Below are 27,842 nucleotides of genomic sequence, written 5' to 3' on the forward strand. Positions count from 1 at the left end.
CATGTTTTTGCTACTCTTCACCATGGCTGTATACAGATTATTTTCTTAAATATCCAAGACAGGATTTATTTTCCAATTTCATCACATAATAATCATAATCATCAGGTCTGCTTTTAGATACAACTGACATGTTAAGTGCAAATATTATCATCAATAGTTTTACTTCTTTTTACAGAAGTCTGCGAAATTTGTGAAATCAGAATACAGAAATGTATATATGTAATTTATAATACACAATGGCTGTTTTGAGTTTGTTGTAAAATGGGAAGGGTCTGTACTTGAGTGACAATCCACACACACGCGCACACACACTGGGGTGAGTGATTACGTCATTACGCATAGCCAGGAAGCGGCGTTTGGCATGCGCATATTACCGAGGAAGAAAAGCTCCAGTGTATGGTTTTAACCGACGGCATTAAATTGTAAACATTAGCAACCGGGGCTACTCCTCTCTGTCGCTGGGATGGAAATATAAGGTAAAAAAGTGCTAAAGATACGTCATTTTTATCAGATAGTTGTCGCTGTTAACAATGTCAATACACGCCGTTTAGAAAGCGTTGACGTGAAGTTTATTAACGTTACATTCTATGTTCTATCGCGGTTTAATGCGGCTAAAGCTGCTATGTACATATCGGCTAATTGAACAATGTCTTAATTTATTGTTACATGTCGTTTTGCTTATAACGACTCACTTAAACGAAGGTTAAGTCGTTTTTAATGTGTTAGCAAACGCCTGTGGATTCCCTGCAACAGTGCTAACGTTAGCACACGGCGTTCCCACATATCCTGACTGCTAACAACCAATCCGTCTGTGCTAATGCACTTAGTCTCCGTAGCACACATTTTTAGTGTATTACGGTAATAGCTTTCTGACACTGATATCAATACATTGCATTGAAGCTATATTCTTATAACACAATGAAAGGTTGTGGCGAGCTAACTAGCTAGCCGACTGCGCTTCGGGACCTGTCTATCTGCTGAAACTGCTAACAACAAACAGCTGAGCTAGCCTGTTTTAGCACTACTTGTTAGTCATGTGAAGAATGTAGCTGGATAGAAACAACTGAGAAGTAGTGTGCTAATATAATCGACTGTATCTATATTTGGACACAAAGCTGCCATTAACATGAAGTGATATTATGATCGCGTTACGCCTTCCTGTTTTTCCACTAATTAATCCTGACCTGTGATAAGGTTTTACAACGTTAGTGTGGTGTTATCTCTGGGACAGCTCACTCCCAAACCCACACAGCTGTTTTCAGTGTCAAATGGACAACTAGCTATATAATAAGTGACTGCTTGACCAAATAAAACAAGCATAAGCGATCTTAATGAAGCATTTAAAGCACATTGCAGCTATATTTTGTCATCCATTCAACTTCACTGCATACTTGAATATAACTACAGATACTTTACTTAGCAGTGTTTATTTTTAGTTAAATGAAATCACCATGCTCACATTTCACACCTGAATGCAAAAAGTTGTCTATTAGTTGCATTTAAAATGTATTTCAGCTCTATAAATATAAATATAGATATTCCTTTAAATTTACATTATTGCAGCAGCAAGTGGATAGTAAAAAAGATTGAAGAGCATATATAGAAGAATAAAGAACAATAAATAATAAGTAATAAGTACTTATTATGTACACAATATTATTGGTGTCAAATGATAATACTAAGCTGATACTGTTATTGCACATATTGTACGTCAAATATATGTATATAAACACACACACACACACACACACACATATATATATATATATATATGTATTTATATATATAATTATATATATACATATAAAAATAAATATATGTGTATATATATATATATATATATATATATACACACATATACTCATAAGCTGCACAGTTGAGCTGAAGTACAGCAGTATATCCATAATGTATATTGCAGTGAAAACAACCCTTTTAGGACATTTAATAATATATCATTTTGTACGCACTGTGTCAGAGAAGTGCACCTTCAGTTAGTGAGTTAGTGGTGTCTTATCCAAGTGTATTATATTTAGATTTAATATATTTTTGTCACTGCTCCCCTTTTACACACATGATGGGGAACAGAAAAGCAGATATGTCCTCACAGCTGTTTGATACAATGTCAACAAAAGCTGTACATCATGAGTTTTGAAAAGTCAGGGTTCATTGCAGGGCAACAGTGTTTGATTGCAATATACTGTACAGATGTGTCTGATAAACTTGTGACTCAGTGTGAGCAAACATTAGTCAAATTTCAGCCTGGCTTAGAGGAACGCCTACAGATCAGACTTGGTGGGTGAAACACAAACTACAAGACTGATCAGTAGGCGTTAGAAATTGTGTGTTTTCTCTCTTTCTACAGTTAAGACAAGACTTAAATTCAGACTGACTGCTAAGAGACTGATTCATTTTGTTGTGTTTGTAGGTTAACCACAAGGTGTGGAACCAAACATTGCTCTTCAGTGCATGGACGCAAAGCCAATGCGCAGGTAGGTGTGGTGTCAGTATGTAAGTATGAAGGAATGTGTGTCACAGAAGGAACAATCAGCATGTCACAATGAAAGTGATGAATCATATTTATACAAACTCTGTTTAAATAATGTGCTTCCAATAATCAAGTTGTCTGCTTACAGTGTTCATTTTGGTGCTTTTCATACATGACAACATAATTCAAATTTTCAGCAGTTAACTCCTATGATACATGTGTGATAGCATCATTATTGCCTCCCAATAACCCGTCTGCTTCCTGTTGGTTATCTGAGGGTTAGGGTTAGGGTTAGTGAATAGTGAAGCTGTGTCAGAATATTTCACCACCTCTGAAATCCAAGCTTAGATTTATATTCCCACCATAGCCTGTGTTATATTCCAACTTAGTGTTTTACTCAAGGGAAGTCTTCTATGATCAGGAGAAACATAATGTGTGAACCCCCTTGGGACTCAGCAACACCCATCCTGCAGGCTGCATCACCACATAAACAGAAGACATATCCCTCCTATACAGTTTCCTCTTGATCAAAGCCTAGTCATTATGGTCTCTACAAAGAATGCTCTACCTCCCCACCGCCTGCCCCCAAGACTATTGGGTGGATCTGACCCCAGCCCCCTTTTTTGCTTTGCTAAAGCTTTTAATGTAAGTGGTGGTCAGCGTGTCTCCTCTGGCAGTTTCATGGTCCAGATTTAGACAGAGAGAGTTCCAAACTGCTCTCTTTATAGTCTGAGAAACACCTTCTTAAAATAAACGAGTGCTTTCACAATAAGAGGCTCCATGCTGTATGTAGTCTGAGTAGAAATGGTAATGTTATCAGGAGAAGGATTTGTTGTAATAATTCTGTGTTTATTTTATTAGTGGCTCATCAGGATGAGTTCTCTAGCTTGTATACGTGACGCAGCATGTCCTCCATATTAATGCAGCAGGAGGCTGACAGGCTCCCTGCTGCTGTGAAATAAATATATACAATTCTGGCTTTGTTGTCTAAAACAAAACAAACGGAAAAAATGGAAATGTATAATAAGTAGCTGCTGCAGTCACAATTTAACTCAATATATGGTGGCAGCAAGACACAACAACAACAACATCTGACTCCAGACAAACCTGCAATTCGTGATATATTACATTGGGGGACAATAATATGTTTCAAAGTGAGTTACATTTTTTAGGTATAATTAAATGCCATCATTGTGTGTTGGTAACTTGCTACCCTTTCAAAACAACACACCACACACACACACACACACACACACACACACACACACAGACACTGCAGTCATATTCCACCTCCACAAAGCTGACAGCTGAAGACAGATCCTGACTTTTTATCCCCTATAATAAAAGTTGATGGCAGTTTTCATTAGAAAAATAATTTGTTGCACCTGTAATGATAAGGCCACATGTTGAGCCAGATGTGTCCACATGACAGGGATTTTTTTGGCTGATACTGACAACATAAGAACCAAACCATTCTGTGCCCCTAAAAAAGATGGAGGGGTACACTGAGTGAAGCTACCAGTGTAGAGTTGACACTGTTTATTTATTGGCCAGTGACCCATGTGCTTGTAATCTTTAACAACCTCTACAAATGTTTCCAAATGCTGCATCAGGATAACAAACAAGCATACATTTACTCATTGAACTACTTTTTACTTTATGTCCAGGGCCACCAGCGCACGCCAAGACACCACTGGAATGGACATCACCAGCCGCTGTACTCTGGGGGACCCCAACAAGCTCCCTGAAGGGGTCCCCCAGCCCGCGCGCATGCCCTACGTCTCGGACAAACACCCGCGGCAGACCCTGGAGGTGATCAATCTGCTGAGGAAACACAGAGAGCTCTGTGACGTGGTGCTGGTGGTGGGTGCCAAGAAGATTTACGCCCACAGAGTCATCCTGTCCGCCTGCAGCCCCTACTTCAGGTACGAAGACTCCAAGTTACTTTCAGAGCTCGTCTAGGGAAAGGAATATATCAAGTACCGTATATGAAAATGAATCTATTGGCCAGGTAATGATTTCCATCTTCTCTCAGGGCCATGTTCACTGGAGAGCTGGCTGAAAGCAGGCAGACCGAAGTGGTCATCCGTGACATCGATGAGAGAGCCATGGAGCTGCTCATTGACTTTGCCTACACCTCACAGGTAACCATAGTAACAGTACTTGTGGGCAGTTGTCTGAAGTATTTTATCTTTTTTAGGGGTTCTTGATAACCTCGTCTTACAACCAACCAACATCGAAAGAGCTAAAAACAAAAACAACAAAAAGCCATTAGTCCAAATATGTAGCTTATATTATTGAGCTTTAATTTACATCAAATGAACTTAAATTTAACACAAACATAAATGTACCGTAATCCTTTACCTTGTTGCCAAGGTCATCAATTTAACCTTAATTAGCTTCTTTACCGTTTACCTAAAATAATACATTGTAGATAAAAACCAACATGTTGATGTTCTTTACAATATTTATATTTAGCTTTATACATGTTGCTGTTGTCCATACATTTTCAAGATTAATGTATTTTATACAGTTTGGGAGAGATTAAATGTGTCATAAGAGTGAAATATAGGGGCAGGAAGACAAGAGAATTACAAAATCATTCACTTGACACCTCAAGGGCTTCACATATTTGACCCACTTATTTCATAACTTTACGAATACAATTTTCTTGAGATGAAGAAAGTAATCCTTTCCATAATATACATATAATTTACTATATTTATCCATTCTACAAGCAGCATCTCATGAGCACTTTTTTTTACAAGCAGATTAAAATACCAAACATATATATATATATATATATATATATGTGTGTGTGTGTATATATGTATCTATATGTGTATATGTATATATATGTGTATATATATATATATATATATATATCAGGCCTCCTTGCATGGAAGTCAACAAGAATAAAGTAGGAAACTGAGAGGGTAGAATATGTTTTTTTTTAATGCTTTATGAATATCTGCCCAGAAGAGTCGTATCACTGGACACTCAAAAATACATGCCAATACCTGCACTGTCTCCTCTCACCAAACACTTTTTTGCTTTTGGTGTCATAAAAAAACGTATAAAACCCTTCCACCCAAACTTCCTCCAAATATGAGGGTAACATTTGTTGGTTTTGAACAAACAGTAAGAGTTTTTTGTGACCAGGCTATGAGTCAGCTGTTGTGAAAAGCAAGTTCAAAAGTTAACATTTATTTAACTGTGTCTGTGTTGATCACCAGAGGCTGCAAACTCACATCCTTTTTGACTTTGCTCATGTTGTTTTGAATCACACTGTTTTATCAGGAGACCATCTCTAAAAATAGGTCTAAATATGTGTAACAGTAAATAATTGATTGTGTCAGTATTCAAAGACTCTGCTATGAAAGTTATAAACTGTTTACTGGTGCAGTTAAATGTCTTTAGTAATAATTAAGGTTTGACATAGTTAAAACCACGCCTTGATTTTAAAGGAGCATTGCAAGCAAATCCATAAAAATGTTATTTAAGTGTGCCAAATCAGAGGAATGATACAAGAACATGTAAATATGACTTCTTGAAATTGAGATGTGGTACGTGTGCGTGTGAAGGAATCCAGCAAGACGACTGAGGCTCCACACAAGCCTGAGATATACATATATGCATGAACTAACTAATACTTGAGCAGTCACAGCTTTATCTAAAGGAGTTGTGACGTGCTGACCTCTGTGCTGCTCTCTAGGTGACGGTAGAGGAGGGGAACGTTCAGACTCTGCTCCCTGCGGCTTGCCTGCTGCAGCTGGCTGAGATCCAGGAGGCCTGCTGCGAGTTCCTCAAGAGGCAGCTGGATCCCTCCAATTGCCTGGGCATCAGGGCCTTCGCTGATACACACTCCTGCCGCGAGCTGCTCCGCATCGCAGACAAATTCACTCAGCACAATTTCCAGGAGGTGAGAGAACGTTCTGAATGTAGACAAATGAACAGAAGTAGATGTCATGTTGTGTGAAGTCTCTGCTTCCTCTAAGAAATGATTACAATTCATTGCTCTCTTGTAAAACAAACACTTGGAAACATGAGAAATCTTGTTATGCAGGCAAATAAGCGTGAAACACTCAGAATGGAGCATGTCTGTGTTTACACGCCGTCTGTGTCGTCTTGTCACGCTATCTTAACTCAATTAGTTTGTTTTCTGAGTCTTTCTCCAGAGCTGTTTATCTAACTTCTTCTTCAAAGCCTCAGGATGTGTCGTCATGGTAACTACAGACGCCCGGCATACGACACAGTGGTTAGACAGGGGATGGTAAACATGGAAAGAGTCCAGACAGTGTTGACAGCAGCAAGTTGACTAATGATTATGTGACATGTGATGTGATGTGTTGCCTGTGCAGCACATTTAGAGCAGTGTTGCTTATCAGTTAAACAGGAGGCAGTCAAAAGATTTTTCATTTATCTGTATCAGTTATGTGATTTTATATCAATTGGTGTGCCGCCACCCCCAGATGGTATTTGACAGTGGAAACCTTTTTAAAGGGATAATTCAATAAATAACTTTAAACTTTAAATTAAATCAAAACACCAAATACACATTTCTTCTAGGATGAATTTACCTAATGTGACCATGAATATACAAAAATTAAATAAATAAAATGCATCATGTTTGTGATTGTTTGTGCAGCTGATACACATTTTTGTCTCATGCAGATGTCCAAATTTGACCTAAAATTCAAAAATCAGCATTTAAACATGTTGTTGGAGTCTTCATAATCTATAAAAAATGTTTTCTCATAAAATAGTGATAAATAAATTGAATACACTGAATTAAGGATTGATTAAACATTTATTAATGACTGAATGTGAATTAGTGTAGAGACTTAATTATGAGTCAGATTATGAACAGTATGTGAGGGTTAATAAAATATAACATTGAAGAAAATACTCGACTGAATATGTGTAATATGATTGATAAATGAACAGAAACACTGAACTAAACACAAAAACGTAACACAAAAGTCACTAGTGATGAATCAGTGAAAAGGGAGAGACATTAGTTGATCTCTGTCATTTCAGCAGCCAGTGAAAATGTTGATATACCACCCATAAGCCAATAGAAAGAGGGAACTGCATCAGGCTGTTGAGCTGTACATCAGCTGACACACAGCCTGACTCTGCCTGGATGATGAATAGAGATGTTTCTAATGTAAACTGTGTATTTCTTTCTGTTGTTAGACTACTGAAGAAGTGTTGAGTCCTTTCACATCCATAAAGCATTCATCATCATCAGAATGTATAGTTTTTAATGTTTTTTTCCAAAAACGTAATATACCCTTTTAAAATGGTGTTTTAAGATAAACCCTTGAAATGTACCATCTTATTTTCAAGATGCAACACAACAAAAATATTTAATAAAAGACAAAACAAAGAAATAATACCATCATAAAGACAAACAGAACACATTAAAACAAAGAGACAAAATGCAACAAAAGCACAACAAACATACAAATATAGTAAAGCCTACAATTACAACATAATAAACAGCAGGGAAAATGATCATTCAGTGTATAGTTTAAATGTAAAAGTTCTCTCGGTTCTCTGTTAACATGTGAAGTAGGGATTTACAGGCAAATTCAATCTTCATACACAGCTGTGGTTCATCCACTCAGGTGACTTCAATTACATAATGAGGCCATATTTAATTAGAGTTCCTCTCAGGACAGTATGGGAGTATACAGATTGTGTAAGATTGAGACATCACCCTTTTTGTCTTCTCCATCTTTTTAGGATGGGAAAATTGATGCCTTTTTTAAGTCTTACAGTTTAAGTATTATTCTAGTTAAAATGAAGATTAAATGACCCAAATTAAAGCTGAAGTCTGAGAGGTTTAACAGCACTTTTCACAGCTGACATTTTGACCTGTCTGCAGTAAAAGCACAGGTTTGATTAATACTGTGAATGATAGGATCCCAGTTAAGACACGACAAGTGGAACACCTGAACTGAATGCAGTCAGGCCTGTATTTAATCACACCTGTAATTTCTCTAATAATGAAAATGTCCAATCTATTCCATAAAGGCTCATGTGGCTGCAGGTTTTTGTTCCAACCAAGCAGGAGCACACCAGGCTTGACTCATGTCATCAGCTGATCTTCAGACAGCTGATTGGTTGAATCATGCGAGTGTGCTCTTGATTGGTTGGAAGAAAAAACCCTGCAGGCACACGGCCCTTTTATGGAACAGTTCGGACATGCCTGGTCTATACAGTCAGTATAGGTGAGTTTGTGAGTGATGCAATCTTCAGACAAAAAAATGACTGAGAGCTTATGTGAAGAACAACATGATGAGTTAATGTGAAACATGGATCCAACACAGAACATACAGTAATTTAGCTGTTAACAGGTTGTAGCTGTAAATAAGAACTCTATCCCATTAAATCTTCCAGTAAGCCATAGCTGTGAGTGAGCATGCACATTAACACCGGCTCTGTCTTCACTAAATGGAACACAACCATCATCAGCGTTATCAAATACAGCTGTGCTTTTCCTGCTGTGACATGTGAAGCTGTTTGTATTCTACTTAACAACTTACAGGATTAGTTGCGGAATATAATTTGCACGCGGCTGCGAGTCGTGATGATCGCAGCTCGCTCGAAGGAAGAGGAAGACAGTGATGATTATAACACTGTAATAATGGCACGGCTGTGAAAGTAGATGGACGTACTGATTAAGGAGAATTGGTATGCTGTGATTCCACTACATGGTACTGACTCTACTCTAAGTGTGTGTGTGTACCGCTTCATTCACTAAACAAGGAAGTATACTATACTCAGTTTAGGGTGAGGGGAGGGTATTTCTCTTAGTTTGATAATGTTAAATGTGAAGTGTGACTTACTTTAAGGTAGTAGCATAAGTTCGACAGAGGTTAAAGGAGAATAAAAAGTTACCAGGTACTATCCACAACAAAACCAAAGTCATACCTTCCGCTGGAAAAGTGGCTTTATGGTTCTATCTTTTATGGTTCTCTTACTCTGTTCCTTTTTTCTCATCAGGTCATGGAAAGCGAGGAGTTCATGCTGCTGCCCGCCAACCAGCTGATCGACATCATTTCCAGTGATGAGCTCAACGTGCGTAGCGAGGAGCAGGTTTTCAACGCTGTGATGGCCTGGGTCAAATACAGCATCCAGGAACGCAGACCGCAGCTACCACAGGTTTGTTACTGAGGGAAAAAAGTTTGCTTATGAGTGTGTATACTAACTCACAATAAATACACTTTGACAATGATGTGTGATTTCATGTTCACTGTAGGTGCTGCAGCATGTCCGTCTGCCGCTGCTCAGCCCAAAGTTCCTGGTGGGCACCGTGGGTTCAGACCCTCTCATTAAGAGTGACGAGGAGTGCAGGTGGGTGCTGCTTGTGTGAATACAAGTCGTCCACCATTCGGATGCAGCTGGCGGGGAAATGTTGCTAGTGCAGATCTAGATCCAGGAATCTTTTAATATATCTTACACACATCCTTTTAAGTGTTGGTTTGACTTTTAAACTTGTAATCATTCGAGTTAAACAGAAGCAGAGTAGGAGCAAGTAGGAGATTTCTACCTTAATTTTTATGCATTGATGCTGTGGCATTTACCCAAGCTTGAGTTATGGTTGACCTAACGTGGATTTAATTTGGTTTTTTTTGGGCTGTGTTAGAGACCTGGTCGACGAGGCGAAGAACTACCTGCTGCTGCCACAGGAGAGGCCACTGATGCAGGGCCCGAGAACCAGGCCGAGGAAACCAATCCGCTGTGGAGAAGTTCTCTTTGCAGGTCAGTATTTGTAATGTCACCAGTACTGTGCCTTTTGTCACTTATCACAGTTCAGTTTTTAGTTCAGTTAATCTTTTATTTTCCCCTATTTGTTTAATTATTTGTTGGGTTGCTATTGTGATGGTAACTACCTAAATGAAATGGCTCACCTGCATTTTTTTGGTGCCAGTTATGTAATCTTGCATCTGGTGTTCTTTTTGTATCTCATAGTCGGTGGTTGGTGCAGCGGTGATGCCATTTCCAGCGTGGAGCGTTACGATCCTCAGACCAACGAGTGGCGGATGGTGGCGTCAATGAGCAAACGGCGATGTGGAGTCGGTGTCAGCGTCCTGGATGACTTGTTGTATGCAGTGGGAGGTCACGACGGCTCGTCTTACCTTAACTCAGTTGAAAGGTTTGCCACCATCATACATTCAACTCCACCATGTCATGTCTTCTTGCTCACCTTGCCGGATTAAAAACACCTTACATTTTTCTCTATCCCATCTGTCCTGCCTAGATATGATCCTAAGACCAATCAGTGGAGTAGTGACGTGGCGCCCACCAGCACTTGTCGCACCAGTGTAGGCGTGGCTGTCCTCGGTGGTTATCTGTACGCTGTGGGGGGACAGGATGGGGTTTCCTGCCTCAACATTGTTGAAAGGTATCAGTAATAACTGACACATTTTTACATACTGTACCTTTTTTTTTACACGATAAAATCTTTCTCTGCTGACTACTTTAATGGGAGTACAGCTCTATGTAACAGAGTGCCGTCCTTCCTGTGCTGCAGGTATGATCCTAAGGAGAACAAATGGACTCGTGTTGCCTCCATGAGCACCAGGCGACTGGGTGTAGCCGTGGCTGTGCTGGGGGGATTCCTGTACGCTGTAGGAGGGTCTGATGGGACGTCGCCATTAAATACAGGTACCGATTCAAATGAGTACAGATTGTAAAGGCCAACTGCATTGCATTCCTCTGTCTACTACAGCACACATATCTGCTCTGCAAATCAATTGTCTTGTTTTTTCCTCTGAAAAGAATCAAAAATGCAGAAATTAGAATTTATATTGGTCTTATGAATCCACTATCTAGTTTTGCATTTATTTGAAAGTATACTGTCATCCGTGATAGAATACAGGATGGAGAGCTTGTTCCTTTACAGCAAGTCAGATCTTTTCATAAAGCAGCAATGTCAGCGTTCCATCATAGGCAGAGTAGATGGTCACACTGAACTCGATACAATCAAACACAAAGTTTCCTTCTAAAGTGTCCTTATCTAACTTACAAACATGACCACTTCTTGTCCTGTACCTTTAACCTGTTGAATGAGCCACCAGTTCACATTCTCCTTTGGTTTTCCACAGTGGAACGTTACAACCCTCAAGAGAACCGCTGGCACACAGTGTCTCCCATGGGGACCAGGAGGAAACATCTCGGCTGCGCGGTCTACCAAGACATGATTTACTCTGTCGGAGGCAGAGACGACACCACAGAGCTGAGCAGTGCTGAGCGTTACAACCCCAGAACCAACCAGTGGTCTCCTGTAGTTGCCATGACGTCTAGACGGAGCGGGGTGAGTATATGTGTGTGCATGTGAGTGTGTTTGTAACCACTGCTGCAGTGAGAAATTAGACTCGACCTACACTACATCTGTTAAAAGATTTAGTTACATGTATTACTTTATATTGCCATTGTGTGTATTTGACAGTCTATGTATGAGGTTGAAATGTAACTGTGTATGTGTGTGTAGGTGGGCTTGGCTGTGGTCAATGGTCAGCTGATGGCAGTAGGAGGCTTTGACGGGACGACGTATCTCAAAACTATAGAAGTCTATGACCCTGATGCCAACACATGGAGGTAAGCACCACTCTACAAAAGAATACAACATATGGTTACTAACTACAACTGTGAAACAGAAGCCACAATATAGAAGTAATAATAATAGTCTGTGTATATACATGTAAAACAAGTATTTCAATTCAAATATTTTTGTAATATTAATCAATTTAATATAGATTTTGTTCAAGAAAGAGTAATATGAGTATGGCTGTACACAATACTACCACAATGATATCAAGTATTACTACTACTTAATACACCTTAACTTTAGGTTTTGCAAAATACACAGATTCTCAAAACTTTTCTCATTTTAATCTGACCGTCACAATCACCAGATAAATTGACAATTATCACCAGCATACATCAAAGCAGCTGCTGCAAAATAACGTTGATTCTATAAGTAACTTGATAGTAACACAAACACACACACGCGCGCAGTCACTTTCTAGCGCGCACTTTTGCTTGCTCGCTGCAGATTCCGGGAGATTGTAGCTCCTTTGCAGGCGTCAGGGAGCTGCTATCAATATCGAAATCTGCGTTGCTTTTCGGTCTGGTTACTACCGTTTACCTCAGCACCGGTACCATTATGGTACCGAGTATCAGTACCTATCCCTATTTATAGGGATTTAGTTTTTATACCAAGATGGAACAAAAAGATGTAAAATAAAGGTTGTGACAAACAAATCAATCAATTTCAACAAGTTCCAAACACTATTTGTCCTCAGTTACAAACTGCTTGTTTGCAGTTAAAAGCTGTTTTCTAATCACCTGCACTAACTCTACTGCACAACAGAACAATTGCCCCTTTCCCCCATAATCATTTGACTGTCACCTCTTTCTAGGTTGTACGGAGGAATGAACTACCGCCGGCTAGGTGGAGGCGTGGGCGTCATTAAAATGACTCACTGTGAATCCCACATCTGGTAACCAACACCACTCCCCCAAAACACACACATACACCCACTCGCTTCTCGTCACGTTGCAACGGATGCCTCTGTTCACTGACTCTCGTGCCACCAAAAGAGACGCTGATAGGTTATTCACGCGAGGATGAGAGGAATGTTGGGGGAGACGAGACCGAAAGCGGAACAAACTTTTGAACTCTGGTTCATCCCAAACCCCCCACTCCGAGGTCATTAACTTTGAAAACCCTTGTCGTCTTCAGTGATTTGACCACGGTCACCATGAAGTGCACTGAGAGCAGAAGTCTAACCATTAAGCCTCCAGTTTGGAGAGGACTGGCAGTTACAAGTCCTTCTCCGGTGACCTCACCACGTTTCCTTCCCCTAAGCTACTCGATCAAAATGGGACTTGACCGAGACTGTTACCAGGGGAGATTGTCCTACGTTTCTAAGGCTCAGAGGAAATGAGAAGTTCGGCATCAGGTCACCGGAAGATGGCTTTTTCAGTCTTTCCAGCTGTCTTTCCCTTAATTTCTGGCAAGCGAGTACCACCCTGAATGACTGAAACGAAACTAAGTACAGCAGCCAGCGGACCAGCAAACTTTCTGTTCATTGTTGAGGTTGATTCTTTCCTGGAGACACAACATGACATACTGACTGTCCAACGTCAATCTACGCTCTCTCATCCTGTCTCTACATAGCTTTAGTCCAGGCTGTGAAGCATACATCTCAGCTGAGACTGTTGTGTCTCTGGGCCTCATGTGTAGCATTAAACAGTTCAATGAAGGCGTCTGGATACCCAGAGATGTAAAAAAAACACGTCTTTCACCAGTCATTGCCACCAATAAAGATTGTCAGCAGGAGATAGATGAGTATGAGGAAGTTGGTGCCACCCAAACTTTCAGTTGTTGAATGTGACCCTTTACACCTTAACAGGGGGCTACTGTAGCTGTTTGTTACCTTGGGTTTTAGTTCAGATTCTGTCAATGTGGTCTTTTAGTCCATCTTACCCCTTCAATGTAAAGGTCTCCAAAATGATCCAATTCTCGTCAACAGTTGATTCTTGACTCCAGTGTTCAATCCTGACACCTCTGTATGCTTTAAATGGACTATGATGCCGAACCAGGTCTAAGGGCAAAGTCCCAAAAGCCTCACATAATGTCCGTGAGCCTTGTGGTTCATTTGTCTGTGTTGTGTCCAAGTGATGAATCATACAAATGCAGTAACGGTGCACAAAGCGTTCATAGTGGTGCACTCAGGTGTTGACTAAATTAGTTCCTATCCTGCCTACTTTCCCGCCTTCACACACCTGGTACACCTAGTCAGTCACTGTATTAACTGGCCCTAAATGCCACATTGTTGTAAAAAAAAGTTGAGTAAAGTCTAAATTCAGAAAGAGGGTTTCAGAAGCTGGAGGATTGTCCGACAAGTACTTTAGAAGCATACTGACACTGTAATACTGACATATACCAGCTTTACCCCACCAGTGGGAAAAAGTGAGCTTTCAAGAATAATGCTGAGTTTTCTATATTTTCTTATTGTCATCCAATCCCATGAAAGTGACGAAATGATGTGTTAGTCTATCTTTCCACACTCCGCCCACTTTCTCAGCCATTCACTCCTACTGAATATGTTCAACTGTAAAATCCTGTCACACATGTATAGTTAAACTTTCTAAGAAAAAATAAAAAAAGGCTCAGCTGACTACTGCAGTTACCCCAAAGTGTGCTAAAACAGAAGGAAAGTGTGCATTGGTTACTTTCAGCTGCAGATTAATACTGATTTTTGTGCACTGTTGAGTTTTTCTGCCAGCAGCACGGTGTGTGTGGGACTGAGTCAAAATAAAGTGTGTGTGTGTGTGTGTGTGTGTGTGTGTGTGTGTGTGTGTGTGTGTGTGTGTGTGTGTGTGTGTGTGTGTGTGTGTGTGTGTGTGTGTGTGTGTGTGTGTGTGTGTGTGTGTGTGTGTGTGTGTGAGATGAAGGAACATGTCACCCAGTTTGACTTAATGTGGTGTGATGTGCAGTATGTTTTTGTTTTTTTAATAGTTTTTTGACAAAAAACGGAGCGTTACGGCACAGAGGAATATTAGACTTTGATAGAAAGTCTTTTCATGGGATTTGTTAACAATAAGAAAAATATAGAATATCACAAGACTTCCCCATTTAAAATGAATTGCAGTAATAGTGATAGCTGTCGGTGGAGATTGTTAAGCAAAATGTTACGCAAACATACTGCTTTAAAAACTAGATTACTTTCTCTGCCTTGGTTATAAAATCATGTTTACTTGCTTATGTGTTGGCACTGAACACTGGAGCCACTTACATAACTTTTGTATTTCTTTACCAAAGTTGAGCTTACAAGAAATAAGTTCAGCATGATGTGACATTCTATACTCTAAACTTGTAAATATTTTTGGGCAGAACAGAAAGATGCTGATCACCTCCGAGTGATTGATTTAGACAGCACTGAAGTCGGGGTGTATTTCACATTCAGCTCAGAATAGTTAATATAAACTGTATTTATCAGTATGTGAGATAAGACCACATTCTCCAGCAATTGAGCACAAATGGTTTGGGTATTATTTAACATGGACCTGTAGATTTCTGTGTTTTATTAAGCCCCATAATGTCTCTGAAAGTCTAAAGAAAGATGTGTTTTCTGATTAGAAATGGAGGAGAATTATACACAGTGTCTCTAATTTGGTTTCTGTTAGCTTCACAGTTAACAGACTTTACGATGAACGTCCACTACATCAATGGTCCTGCAAAAAATTAGGGAGTTTTCCCTGACAAAGACCTCTGAACTAAGTCTAAGGCAAATGCAGTAACGCCTTATTTTTTTTTTTTGGATGGAGCACATACATTCAGTTTTTCTATATGCATTAAAAAGGAACACCTTCTGTAGCACCTTTTTTTTTTTTTTTTATACAATCATGTGGTTTTAAGACACGCCCTGGTTGTTCTGCTTTCACAGTCAGCACAGTGTTTTGTGTTCTTATTATACCATTGTATGCAGCACAGTGTAACAGCACCACCTGCTGGAAGAACTTTAGTATTGCAGCTGATAGAAGAGAGGTGCAGTTTCATTAATGCTCCCTGGTTGTTCAACTGACCACAGCTCGCCGTGACACAGGCGTAGATGGTGATATTGGTTTTAGATAAATATCAGAATTTATTGCACTGTGATTGGATGTATTTTAGATTCTATCTTTTTTTTTTCTTAATTATATTTTATATGGGCGTTGAAACTTTCCAGATACGGGGGGGATAGGTAAAATTTTGAATCTGACATTTCAGGCCGTGCACTGAGAATGACAGAAGTAGATTTATTCCATAGATGCAACATGTTTTTCAACACACAGTTCATCACAGTTGTGCACTTTAACGTGTGTGTGTGTGTGTGTGCATGTTCGTGAGGAACAAATGCATCGCCGTAACAAGAGTTTATATAGTGAGTGGCAGCAGTGGTTACGCATAAAGTTCACCATGTTTTCATGAGCGAGCAGATCTGTACGTGAATATCGGTGTTAACGTTCAACAATATGGCAAATCTAGATTTAGTTGGGTTTAGTTTTCTATGCTAAGTTAGAAGGGAGGGACGTTACAAGTTCACTGTTAGTCTTATTATGCGGTGATGCAAGTGTTTATGTTGGTAATGAATGTCTATGCTGTGGGATGTTTTGCAGTCATACATGATGCTCACTTGAAATGTTCAATTTAACCATTTCATGCGTTTATTTCTCTGCTGACATGGATCGTGCATAATGCCCACTTTAAAACTAGAAGAGAAGTGATGCTGACTCGTGAACTGTTGTGCCTGCCTCTTGAAAACTGCCCCTGTGAAAATGTTACTTTTCACTACCACAAGAACTACAAGAACTACAAGGAAACAGCGCTCAGTTTATGAGAGTCCATGCATTATTGCTTTAGTCCTGGACAACGCGGTTACTGTTTAATATAACATTAAATTATTGTCTAAACCATGTTTTTTCCCCAAAATGTCAGAAACACACCCAAGGTTTGAAATGATTTATTTAGCTTATAAAGGTCAGCACATTTCTCAGCTCACAAAGGCACAGGTAGTCCATTATTAATCTGAAATCTTCTAAATCACTAAATTAGGAGATGCACGGAAGAGACTCAGAGAATGTACCGGAAAAAGCCTCATTTTACCTCCACTGATATTCTTCCACAAACAAATACAAACCGGGCCGTCTGAGACCAGCAAGACTGTATTCGTCTCTCAAAACTGAGTGGAGTTTCCTTTGAGTCATGTAAACTACTAATGATGCATTGTGATCATAGTGAACAGAAGTAACCAGCCTTCAGTCAGTAGCATATATTCAGATATGTCGTTTGGAGTTAGCCTCCATGCAGTTTGTCCAATGCGTCAACCCAAACATGGCCGTGATCTCTGGTGTTTGTTTTTTCATGTGTCGGATCTCAGCTGTGAACGCAGCAGCAGCTCTGAAATCACAGTGTTCACTATGACAAGAATTAAAAATTTTCCCTGGAAAAAAACTCAAACTGTGTCAAGTTCTTTGTGAGATCTACTGAACAATATGAGACCATGATGAAAAGACTATTTATTTAATCTTTATCTGTTTAGGGACGATTAAAAGGTAAATGTACCATAACATAGAATTTAAAAAAATTTCAATATCCCCAAACTCCATCTTAGTAATTATTTCAGCAGTGACTTTTTCAATCTATTTTTGCTGAGACAATAATGACGCCAGCCTGAGACAAATCCAGAAGCTGCTCCACAGACCGTGAATAATGCTGCAACTCCCAGGAGATGCTGACAGTCACCGTGGTGATTTGACTAGGATACATCACAATTTCTGCCTCCCAGCTGGAAGGCACGAAGTTCAGATGAAACTCATTTGTACATGACGGCAACAAAGATGCTAATGCTAGTTGTGATTTTTACGAATTAAAGGTGGATTTTCAGTTCCGGTAGACTTGCTTGTGTTGACTGTTTTGTCACCTGTGATGAATCACGTTGCAGGGACTTGCAGCTGTGCAATGATACACAGACCAATGAACTATATGAATGTAGAGACCAAACACATGAAGGCAAAGGCTACTTTCCTTATATATTACAAGCAGTTTTACTTTAGTTAAGTTTATAAAAAGACAATGTGCATGAACATTAAATATTTATGAGAAATAAAAAAGTTGATTGCACCAGATTTAACCAGAAGGATAATAATCATAATCATTTTATTTAGTCATTTATTTATTTTGACTCATTTGAAACTGCAGTGTTGCCACATACCTATACACACCTTAACAATTTCCAGGGTTCTCAAATGCATCTCAGAGTCTCAATCACCTGTTGGTGTTTGCTCGGTTGTCATGGAGATAATAATAATAATTAAACACATTATTTATATACCACCTTTCATATAAGGGATGTAGCTCAAAATGCTTTACAGAGAAACATTAAATACAATCCAATAAACCAACAGCTAATAAAATAAGTGACACTAATTATTTAAACATGTTTACAGAGCCCACATCTATTAAAGCTTCAGGTTCATCATGTTGGAGCTTAATTAAAGTAAACTGCATCTACTTTCTTGTCCACATAATTGTGTATATTTTTAAAAAAAATGGTTTAGTAGGTATCATGTGATCTATCCTGTCCCCAATCTTTAGCTTAGATCACTCTGTCAAATTCTCTCCAAACTTTTTCTCTCCAACAAGCCTTTAAAATACGACCTGAAGATGTTTTATTTATCGACTAATGTCACTGAGGCATGCAGGAGCTCTGGCACAGATAAGGTGAGAGGACTCCAGGATTTGTCTCAGCCTGGCGTCAACAAAACAGCTGCTTCACTCCTGAATCCTGCAGCTCTTGTATTTATGCAACACAACACTATTAACAGTCGGGCTGGAGCTAGAGCTGCACTTCTCTCATGCACCATTTGTCCTTTTAAGTTACAGAAAAGCTCTAATTAAAACTTGTCCTTTAGATTAAGTTTTCACTGGATTTCAAAAAATAAAAGCCAGTTAAGATTTTCTTTTATGTATATCACTTTATTCCTGGGTCTGTGCCTATGCTGTCTAAGTGGTGTGTGTGTGTGTGTGTGTGTGTGTGTGTGTGTGTGTGTGTGTGTGTGTGTGTGTGTGTGTGTGTGTGTGTGTGTGTGTGTGTGTGTGTGTGTGTGTGTGTGTGTGTGTGTGTGTGTGTGTGTGTGTGTGTGTGTGTGTGTGTGTGTGTGTGCGTGTGTGTGTGTGTGTGTGTGTGCGTGTGTGTGTGTGTGTGTGTGTGAGTAGTTTTGCTCTCACAAAATGGATCCAGGGTTTTTGTTGAGCAGAGTGGAGCGCCAGACGAGAGGACTTTGATTTGGATACAGATCAGTAGCTCTCTCTGTGGCTCCAATCTGCTCAAATGATTTTTGTCCAAATGTCAGAAGAGAAGAAAGATGGATGTTGAGTCTCAGATGGTCAGCTAACACACAAGCAGAAAGAGTTCTCTCTCTCTCTTCAGGGATCATTCTAAAATTATACTCCTGAGGGAGGAAAGATGGAATTTGGAGTTTGGGAGTTTTGTTTCTTCAGTCAGTTGAGGCTTATAAACTGAAGTTGTTATTTTGTGGGAATTAAGGTTTAGTTTTGTATGCATGATTTAATACACAAACACATTGCTACAGGCTTATGTAAAATGATGCTTTTTATTCTGTGTTTGATCAAAGATGCTGATGTGTAGGCAGATCAGACATTAAACATGAGCTTGCCATGGTTTTAATCAGTGACGTGTGATGCTGTCTCATCATCATTTTGATCCTGTAGACTGTGTGGTGTTCCTCTTATCTCTGTTCTGGCACCAGAGGAACGCATTAGTATCACCTCTGGCCTATTCATGGCTGACAGATGTAGCGTGATATGTGGATACAGACTAGGGCCAGTTTGGCTTCCAGGATCAGTTCCGCTTAGCAGCTCTCAGGCCAGACTGGTCCAGTATGAGCCCGTTGGCTAGTCTGGATCAGTCTGCTATAGTCTGGTGTGTTGGATATAGGCCAGTGGTGGGCCAAAGCAGATTTTGGTTTCCTGAGTAGCAGTAACACAAAGTGTCAGGAAGGCAACGCCCCAAACACAAATTATAACATCAATTAAGAGGTAAGATGAGAGGAAGTCTACGTGCACAGTTTCATGACACTGAATGCATCTCAGTCTTACAGGCTACAGGCACTTTTTAGTTTTTAAAATAAGAAAAGTTAATCCTGCAGGCTGCAATCAGACTTTACCTGCTTTAACTTCTACTGTTAAGTGATGGGGGACAAAAACCACAATGTCCACACAGACATTTAAAAGTTGAGGCTTCAGCAGTCTGAGTGAGTCATATCAAGTGGATAAGAGGATCTTTTAACAGCTGGTACACACAGGAGGGATGATTACAGCCAGGAAAACCTTGGAGCGGTCATGTTGCGTCCCAGCAGGACACACACATTTTTATCCCCGAAAAAATAGGTTTCCTTACTTAATAATGAATGAGGACTGAGTAACTGACTAACAGAGTGATGAAACTTCTAAAAGAACAGCTAAGATTGCAAAGAAAGAAGAAATGTCTTCCAAAAGAAATCCATTCAGGTGTATTCTAATGAAAGCCTCACATTTTTTAATGATATGCCAGATAATAAAAATACGTTACTGAAGACATTTGGTTGAATCACAGGTAAAGGTTGTTTGCAGGCCACTGGATTAACTTTTCTTATTTTAAACATCAAAAAGTGCCTGTAGCCTGTAAGACTGAGATGCATTCAGTGTCATGAAACCGAGCAGGTCCGTTCAGCTCAGGAGGTTAAAAAAACGAATCAATCAGGATTTTTCGATAATTATCTGATGACAGTTGTGAAGCCAGGCTGCTGTCAATCAAATCTCATCAAACCACACAAAATGCACAAATCTGATGAAACAGATTAGACTTTTTGACCATTAAAAACTTTTGATTGTGGTTTATTCAGTCATGACAAAAAAATAATTTACCAGCTCTTTAATAACCCATTAGATGCTTTAGTGGAACGTCATTTTAATAAAGCACCCTTTATGAAAGATTAATAAGTTGTAACTAATAGCTCATTGTAAGCACTTTCACCTGTCAAAGTGATTTTTCACAACCTGGCAATCCAAAAGTTGTTAATGTCTCATTACGTGATCTTCAAATCTTTAGTTAATAATTGTAATAACTATAAATATATATATGTATCCTATAAAGGACAGTATTAAGTCTTAACTTTATGGATGTTTCTGTTTGGGTTTTATATTCAAATTAGTGCATCATATTCCAGCATGTTTTGGACAAAAAAGAAATGAGTAATTTATTAGGCTAAAATCAGATGGGACACACAAGAGGCTCTCATACAAACTTCCAATATAAAATCATATTTTCTTGTTACGCAGACCTCTTGTTCTCATTGCACAGCAGCCCACAAGGCTGTGCGCAGCTTGAGAGTGAGCAGTGAAGAATTAAAGGTCAATATGCTTTCTATATGCTCCGCTCTGCTCTGTGCCAAATCCCAACTAAGGGTGAACAGACAGCCACAAACATGCATGTCTCTGCCTCTGTCTTTCTCCTCGTGTTTCAGCACCACTCCTCCTTCTGCTTCCCTTCTCGTTCTCCTTTTACTGTCTCATAAATGTACACTGAGCCAACGGCTACAGGCGATTCTTTACTGAGCAATCTCCTGCTCGTTGTGTCTGTCCCAGAAGACTCACCCTTACTCTAAAAGATACACTAAAGCATGAGAACTTTGCTCTGGGCGAGAGTCCAAACAATTTGAAGTGCATTTACATTGCTGCTTGAAAGTATGAGAACCTCTTCAGCGACTTGCAGATTTCTGTTGTTTTACCATTATTTCTTTAGTTCATCAGAATCAGTGTTGTTTAATAATATATATTATTTCATCTCAACTAAATTTGAGCTCCATCAGTCCATCGTGAGGTAGATCATCTACAACAGCACCCAAAAGGAAACTCAACCTGGAAGTGTTCAACCTTCTAAAATATACACTAGAGTCGCATGAAATATAATAATTCAGGTAACAGCCGATCCAAACATAACATCCAGAGATTTGGAGACCTCTCTTACTGCGCCTGGGACATGTGCATTCTTCCACAATAAGAAAACTCAATCAACATGGCTTTCCTGTCTCAACTTTGCCAGAGAGCACTTGAAGAAAACCGAAGCTTACTGGATGTCCAGTCTGTGGTCAGATGAGTCCAAAGTTGAACTGTTTGGTCACAACTGAAACTGCCACATTTGGAAAAAAGTCAACACTTCATACCACCAAAAATAACTTTGAAGCATGTTAGGAACTTTAAGATCAGGGCCTTCTTTTCATCCTCAGGACCAGAGAATTATGAATTCAGAGAGATATTGTAAAACCCTGGAACATACCCTCAAGCCTTGAGTTGTAAAGTTAAAGCTTGACTGAAAATGGATCATGCAGCATGATAGTGATCTGAAGCATTCCAGTAAAACAGCTGAGGAATGACTGAGGAAGATGAATATTTGTGTTCTGGATTGGACTAAAGTCTGCAAATGAATCCAATTAAAAAGCTGGGGCGGGACCTGAAGTGGACAGTTTATGTCAGATGTTCATCCAACAAGTTGGCAAAAATCCCTCACAGCAGATGTTAGAGACTGATTAAATACTACAGAAACTGTTTGGTTGAAGTTATTGCTGCTAAAGGAGGCACAATGCCATTTTAACTTTATCAGTCACTTTCTTTAGATAAACAATGGATATATATAATTTCCTTTTCTTTGAGGACATTATTTAGAATGTCAGTCTTATGAATTTTACATAAATATTGACTATCTCCAGGGTTCTCAAACCTTTGAGCCTTACTGTATCTTAACTTGTGGCTCAGCTGGAGCTGGCTTCTCTTCCAGTATGTATATGGTATATATTTAACATGTTGTGTCTGTGGGGCTTTTAAAGCATCTCGCTGGCAGTTAGAACTTAAACACTTGAGCCAGAAGTACGAGCTTCAGCCCACTCAGTCCTGTTATTGATCAGCTCCTCCACAGAGAATACACTGGTACAGAAGATGCAGTTAAAGGGAGAAGGTTATGTTGATTCATCTTACTTTTTATATACAATACAATACTATATCTAAAAGGCTAAATTGGATCTAACAAGTGTGAGAAGCAGCACAAGTCTGTCGTGAGAGAGTGGCAATATAATCTTTTTTGATGCAGAATTAGGATCTGATCCTAAGTTTATACTAAAGTAAATGTATGCATACATTCCAAGATATTCTTTAACCTTTTATTAAACCTTTGGAGCAGTTAGGGTTATAGGTTTTGCTCAAGAGCGCCTCGGTGGTGTAATGAGAGAGGGCCAAGGGCTGTTTTTTACTTTTCCCACCCAGCTTTATCCAATGAACAACAACCTTCTGATCTATCTATCTATCTACAAGCTCACATCTGTACCCTTTAGGTCACCACCTCCCATGCATTCATTCTGCACCATATATTCAGTTGTGTAGGATATGGGATGAGTATTAGTGTTGAGATTATCATACAGTATTTAGAGTTTTTATTGATCCTGATTTGTATGTAGCTTGGGAAAATCAAGACAGATCCACTCAAGGTTGCTTGACGGGGCTTACAGAGGTACAGTTCTGGATTTTCTCCAGATATGAGACATTTGAAACGACAAGTGTGAGAGGTGCCATATGAAGCCAGATATTCCCCTTAGGAGTGGTCAGAAACCAAAACAGAGTTAAAACAGGAATGAATGTTCAACATTTTTTCAGAATCTGCATAAGTTAAAAAAAACACTATATTAGTAAGTCCTTTTAATATTGAGCACTGTTTCTACTTGTCTACTTTCTACTGTCTATATTATCTTTTTTGATATATAAAGTCATTTAGTATTAGCAACCATTTCTTTCCTTCCAAACTAGTTTCCTCTCACATTTTTGACCAGGTGAAAGTATTCTGGTGACCAGGCATGTTTGGCCTTCCTCCAAACCAGATTTCCTTTGGGAAATCTTCCTTTTTGGTATGTATTTTTAATTTTCCTAGCTATTTGGGATTAGTAGGACCTGATAAGTTCAAAAACTAAACATTACTTTGACCAGGAAGCAGTTTTTGTAATAAATAATGCTCTCATATGGGGACAATGGGTTTATTTTATTGGAATGACACAATTAATTCAACAGTGTATAAAACTATTTGTTTTCCTTACATTTACACATTCCCTTTGCATCAACGTTAATGAAGTCCCTGTCCTCAAACGATCACTTCCTGATTAACAGTGTCGTAGTTTGTTGCTCTTACTAAAATTAGTCAAATTTGTATGGCACATCAAACTACAAACACTGAAGATAAATAAATGAGTTTCAACCATACAATTTGATAAGGTTTTGTACCTGGTCCACTTTTATTTGTGGATCAGTTGTTGATTAAGTTGGACTTCAATCTTGTTTTTACACTGATTTATACACTGTATTGTGCTTTTGTTACCACTAGGTGGCACAGGTCAAAATTAAGCAGAATGAAGTATAAGGTCCAGCTAACCCAAAATATAATGTCCCCATAGGATGCAGGGTCGCAAGAGGTTCAGTTGAATTTGAAAGTTTACAACCCTGCCAAGATATGTTTCCTTCTGAATAAGACCCTCTTCTCTTTGCTTATGAAATAATCTGTTTTTATTAGTGTGTGTACAGTATGAACATATTCCTCTTTATCTCTTCTATTGTCGTTTTTTGAGGACCTACACATAAGCATACTGTAGCAAGGCATACTAATTAAATAGTGAAGTTACAAAAACATTATCAAGGTAAAAAGTCAAGTCAGGTTCGCACTATGCTCTGTTATCAGATGAGATCCTGGGGCACTCTCCCACACAGCTCCTCATCCTCAAGAACACCATGAAGGTCGCTGAGTGATGAGTGTTGATTATCTTGATGAGAGGCTGATTAAGGAGCCGACTCTCCTAGTGGTTTAGAGACGGTCCACTGCAAATTGGTCTGGGTCAACATTGATGATAAGAAAAGAGGAACTCCCTCCGAGGAGTCCGACTGTAGATTAAAAAAATTTGCATGGGAGCTGCTGGAGACTAAAAAGGCAGAGGATGTTTTAAATAATTCTTGAGAAACACATTGATTATGCCAAAAGTTTAAATTGTTTTTTAAAACGTTTTCCCTTTTATTTAAAAAAAGTGTTGAACAGACAAAGATTACATTGATTTTAGAAGCAGAATTAATTTGAGGAACTTCAGACATCTTCATTTGGCAATGAAACATTAAAAATTAAAATCGTCAAGACAATGAACACAATGACAGGATGGTGACTCATCTCGTATACACTCAAAGGTTTATTATTGAATACCTGAAATCTACATTATGCAACGCTTTCACCTTGAGGCATTCTGCCAAAACTCTCATTCGTCTTGATGAACTGTCTACCTGGAAATGGTATCTCATTTCAGGTAACAGGCACGAATAAAGCCAACAGAGATATTAAAGAGGCAAACAAATAAAGGCAATAGAGAGAAGAATTGGCCATGTTGATGTTTGTGATTTCATTCATTTGACCTCTCATTCTGATGTGCTTGCTTTTATCTCAACGAGTGCATAAAAGACCTTTTTTTCATAGCCTATATTTTAAGTAGGAAAAAGCACAGGTGTTATAATAATATTAATGGTTGTCTCGGTTTTATTCAAATGTCCCAGACCTCTTTCACATTACTGGATATCACTCAACTCAGCAGTTCCTCTCAGCTCTGCAGAGCGTTTTAGCATCTCTCAGGTTTTACAGGCCTTTTACAGCTTTTAATGTTTTTGGTAAGGGTTTCAAAGCCCCCATCAGCTGCTTCCTACTGAGCACTACCTGCGTAGTGAGTACTGGATGACAAATATACACAATTAGCAACTAACTCGTGAACATGGTGGAGTAATTAGCAGCTAAAGAGCCAGGAATCCCCCTCAGCAGTTGGCAGTGATATCAAAAAATACATGTATGTTCTTCAGGTGGCCAGAAAAACCAAACCAAATGATTGCTAATGTGTGCTGGATGTGTAAATAACTAACACATTCACCACTTGCCACCTTATAAGGTGATACTCAGATGTTGCAATTTCAGTTTGTTTTGTCCCCAAGTGGCCAAAATCAATTAATGCAACTTTAACAGTGTAGAAACCTTGAGTACTTGAGTGTTGCGATGTTTAGTTCAATAAGGAGAAATCACTTGGAAGTGTATAAAAGGTTAGCAACAGAAAGGCTTTGGCAATTAGACTCAATCAATGTGAAGCATCTTCATTTAGTGCAAGTAGATGTGAAGATAGGACTGGTTCCCCTGGAGACTCGGCGCTATAGTGGTGGTGGGGTAAATGCAGCAGGTGGTTGATTGGAAACTGGACATCCCGGAGGTCATGGTGGTAATGAGTTGTACAATGGTACGCCTGAAAGACAGAATGACAAAATTGTGATGTTATTTTAACAGCATCTAGAGACTGATTGGCTCGGGGCAGACAGATCTTTGCTCAGAAACAGTGAATTGTGACTATAGGGGCTTTGACCGAGTGGGAAAGAGGGAGTAATGGGAGTAATGAAGATAATTAAAACAAGAAGAACTAGCAGAAATTCACCAAGGGAGGAATAAAGGCAGAACATGAGAGAAAAACTCTTTCTTACTGAACTTTCGCCAAAACTTAATTTAGATTTACATTGAGTCTTCTTGTAATCTGAAGTTTCAAGGAAGATAAACCATTAATGGCTAGGGATTATATAATACAGTATATACTATATATATATATACTATTATATTTTTTTAGGTTTTCACTTTTCCCATGAATTATCAACATCTACAAAATAAATTGGCACCAAATTTTGTAGAGACATTGATGGTCCCCAGAGGATGAATCCTACTGACTTTGGTGATTGACTTTGATTGTCTTTCCCTCTAGTGTCACCATGAGGTTCAAATTTGTGGTTTTCAGTGAAATGTTTGTACATATATTGGATGGATTCCTGACCCCTTCAGGGTAAAATCCAACTTAGTATACCTGTCATCTTTCCTAGAGCTCATCAGGTCGAACTTTTGTAATGTGTTAAATGTTTTGTTCATGACTAAAAGCCACAAAACCAATAATATTTTCACCCACCTCAGCTGTTCTTAGTATTTGGTGTAAATTAGCAAATGTTACCATGCTAACACTTCAAACTAAGATGAACATTGTAAACAATAAATGTGCTAATCATCAGCATGTTAGATTTTCATTGTGAGTATGAGACTTTATACTGGCTATAACTTTCCTGCACTTCATGACCACAAAGTTTTGAATGAACTTCTTAAGTCAGACCTCTTCTCTGAACAGAGGGGTTTCTTCTAACCTCTGTAATAGAGCATGATTCCTTAGTCATGAACCAACTTACTGCGAGCGCTGGGCTGATCAAAAACATGGGAGTAGCAAACAAAACACGGCTTAGTTTTGGGGCTGGTTTGATTATCTTCATGCTGTGCACATACAGGCATCTCAATATCCTCTGATTCCCCAAACAAAGTTTAATCATGCCTTTTTGAACAGAATTGACTATGCATTCTCTACCACTTATTTTCCATTACAGCTGAGGATATGGAAGCGTATTCACTTTTAGTACTGCAATCATAGACTCTGGCCCTGGTAAACAAATGATAAGGATCCTCAATCAGTGAGACAACTCTCCCTCCCCTAACCTTTTCCCCCCGTACATAAAAAGCTGGAACATTGAATGTATTAGGAACCTTTAATCAGCAGTATCACAGCAGGGATTCTGCTTTGTGGTTAGTAAAGCGCCTAAGATTCAGTATCTGGCTAAAAACTATTAGTGTTTGTTGTGTAAATGATGAAAACTTTAACA

The 27,842-nt window shown here is 39.0% G+C and overlaps 1 protein-coding gene across 1 annotated transcript in view; it reads left to right on the forward strand.

Annotated features, from left to right (window-relative positions):
• The first annotated feature begins 382 nt into the window (after positions 1–382).
• Positions 383–27,842, forward strand: part of klhl20 (kelch-like family member 20) — a 308,817-nt gene continuing 281,357 nt past the window's right edge. Inside the window, exons 1-14 of the mRNA XM_053329351.1 lie at positions 383–476; positions 2,426–2,489; positions 4,153–4,410; positions 4,521–4,629; positions 6,201–6,407; positions 9,500–9,658; positions 9,756–9,850; positions 10,143–10,258; positions 10,469–10,652; positions 10,758–10,901; positions 11,031–11,164; positions 11,605–11,813; positions 11,991–12,097; positions 12,922–14,829. Of these exons, the coding sequence (XP_053185326.1) occupies positions 2,467–2,489; positions 4,153–4,410; positions 4,521–4,629; positions 6,201–6,407; positions 9,500–9,658; positions 9,756–9,850; positions 10,143–10,258; positions 10,469–10,652; positions 10,758–10,901; positions 11,031–11,164; positions 11,605–11,813; positions 11,991–12,097; positions 12,922–13,006 (1,830 nt within the window). The 5' untranslated portion in view covers positions 383–476; positions 2,426–2,466 and the 3' untranslated portion in view covers positions 13,007–14,829. The remainder of the gene's footprint in view (positions 477–2,425; positions 2,490–4,152; positions 4,411–4,520; positions 4,630–6,200; positions 6,408–9,499; positions 9,659–9,755; positions 9,851–10,142; positions 10,259–10,468; positions 10,653–10,757; positions 10,902–11,030; positions 11,165–11,604; positions 11,814–11,990; positions 12,098–12,921; positions 14,830–27,842) is intronic.

Source organism: Scomber japonicus, chromosome 12 (genome assembly GCF_027409825.1).
Source record: "Scomber japonicus isolate fScoJap1 chromosome 12, fScoJap1.pri, whole genome shotgun sequence".
Taxonomy (NCBI): domain Eukaryota; kingdom Metazoa; phylum Chordata; class Actinopteri; order Scombriformes; family Scombridae; genus Scomber; species Scomber japonicus.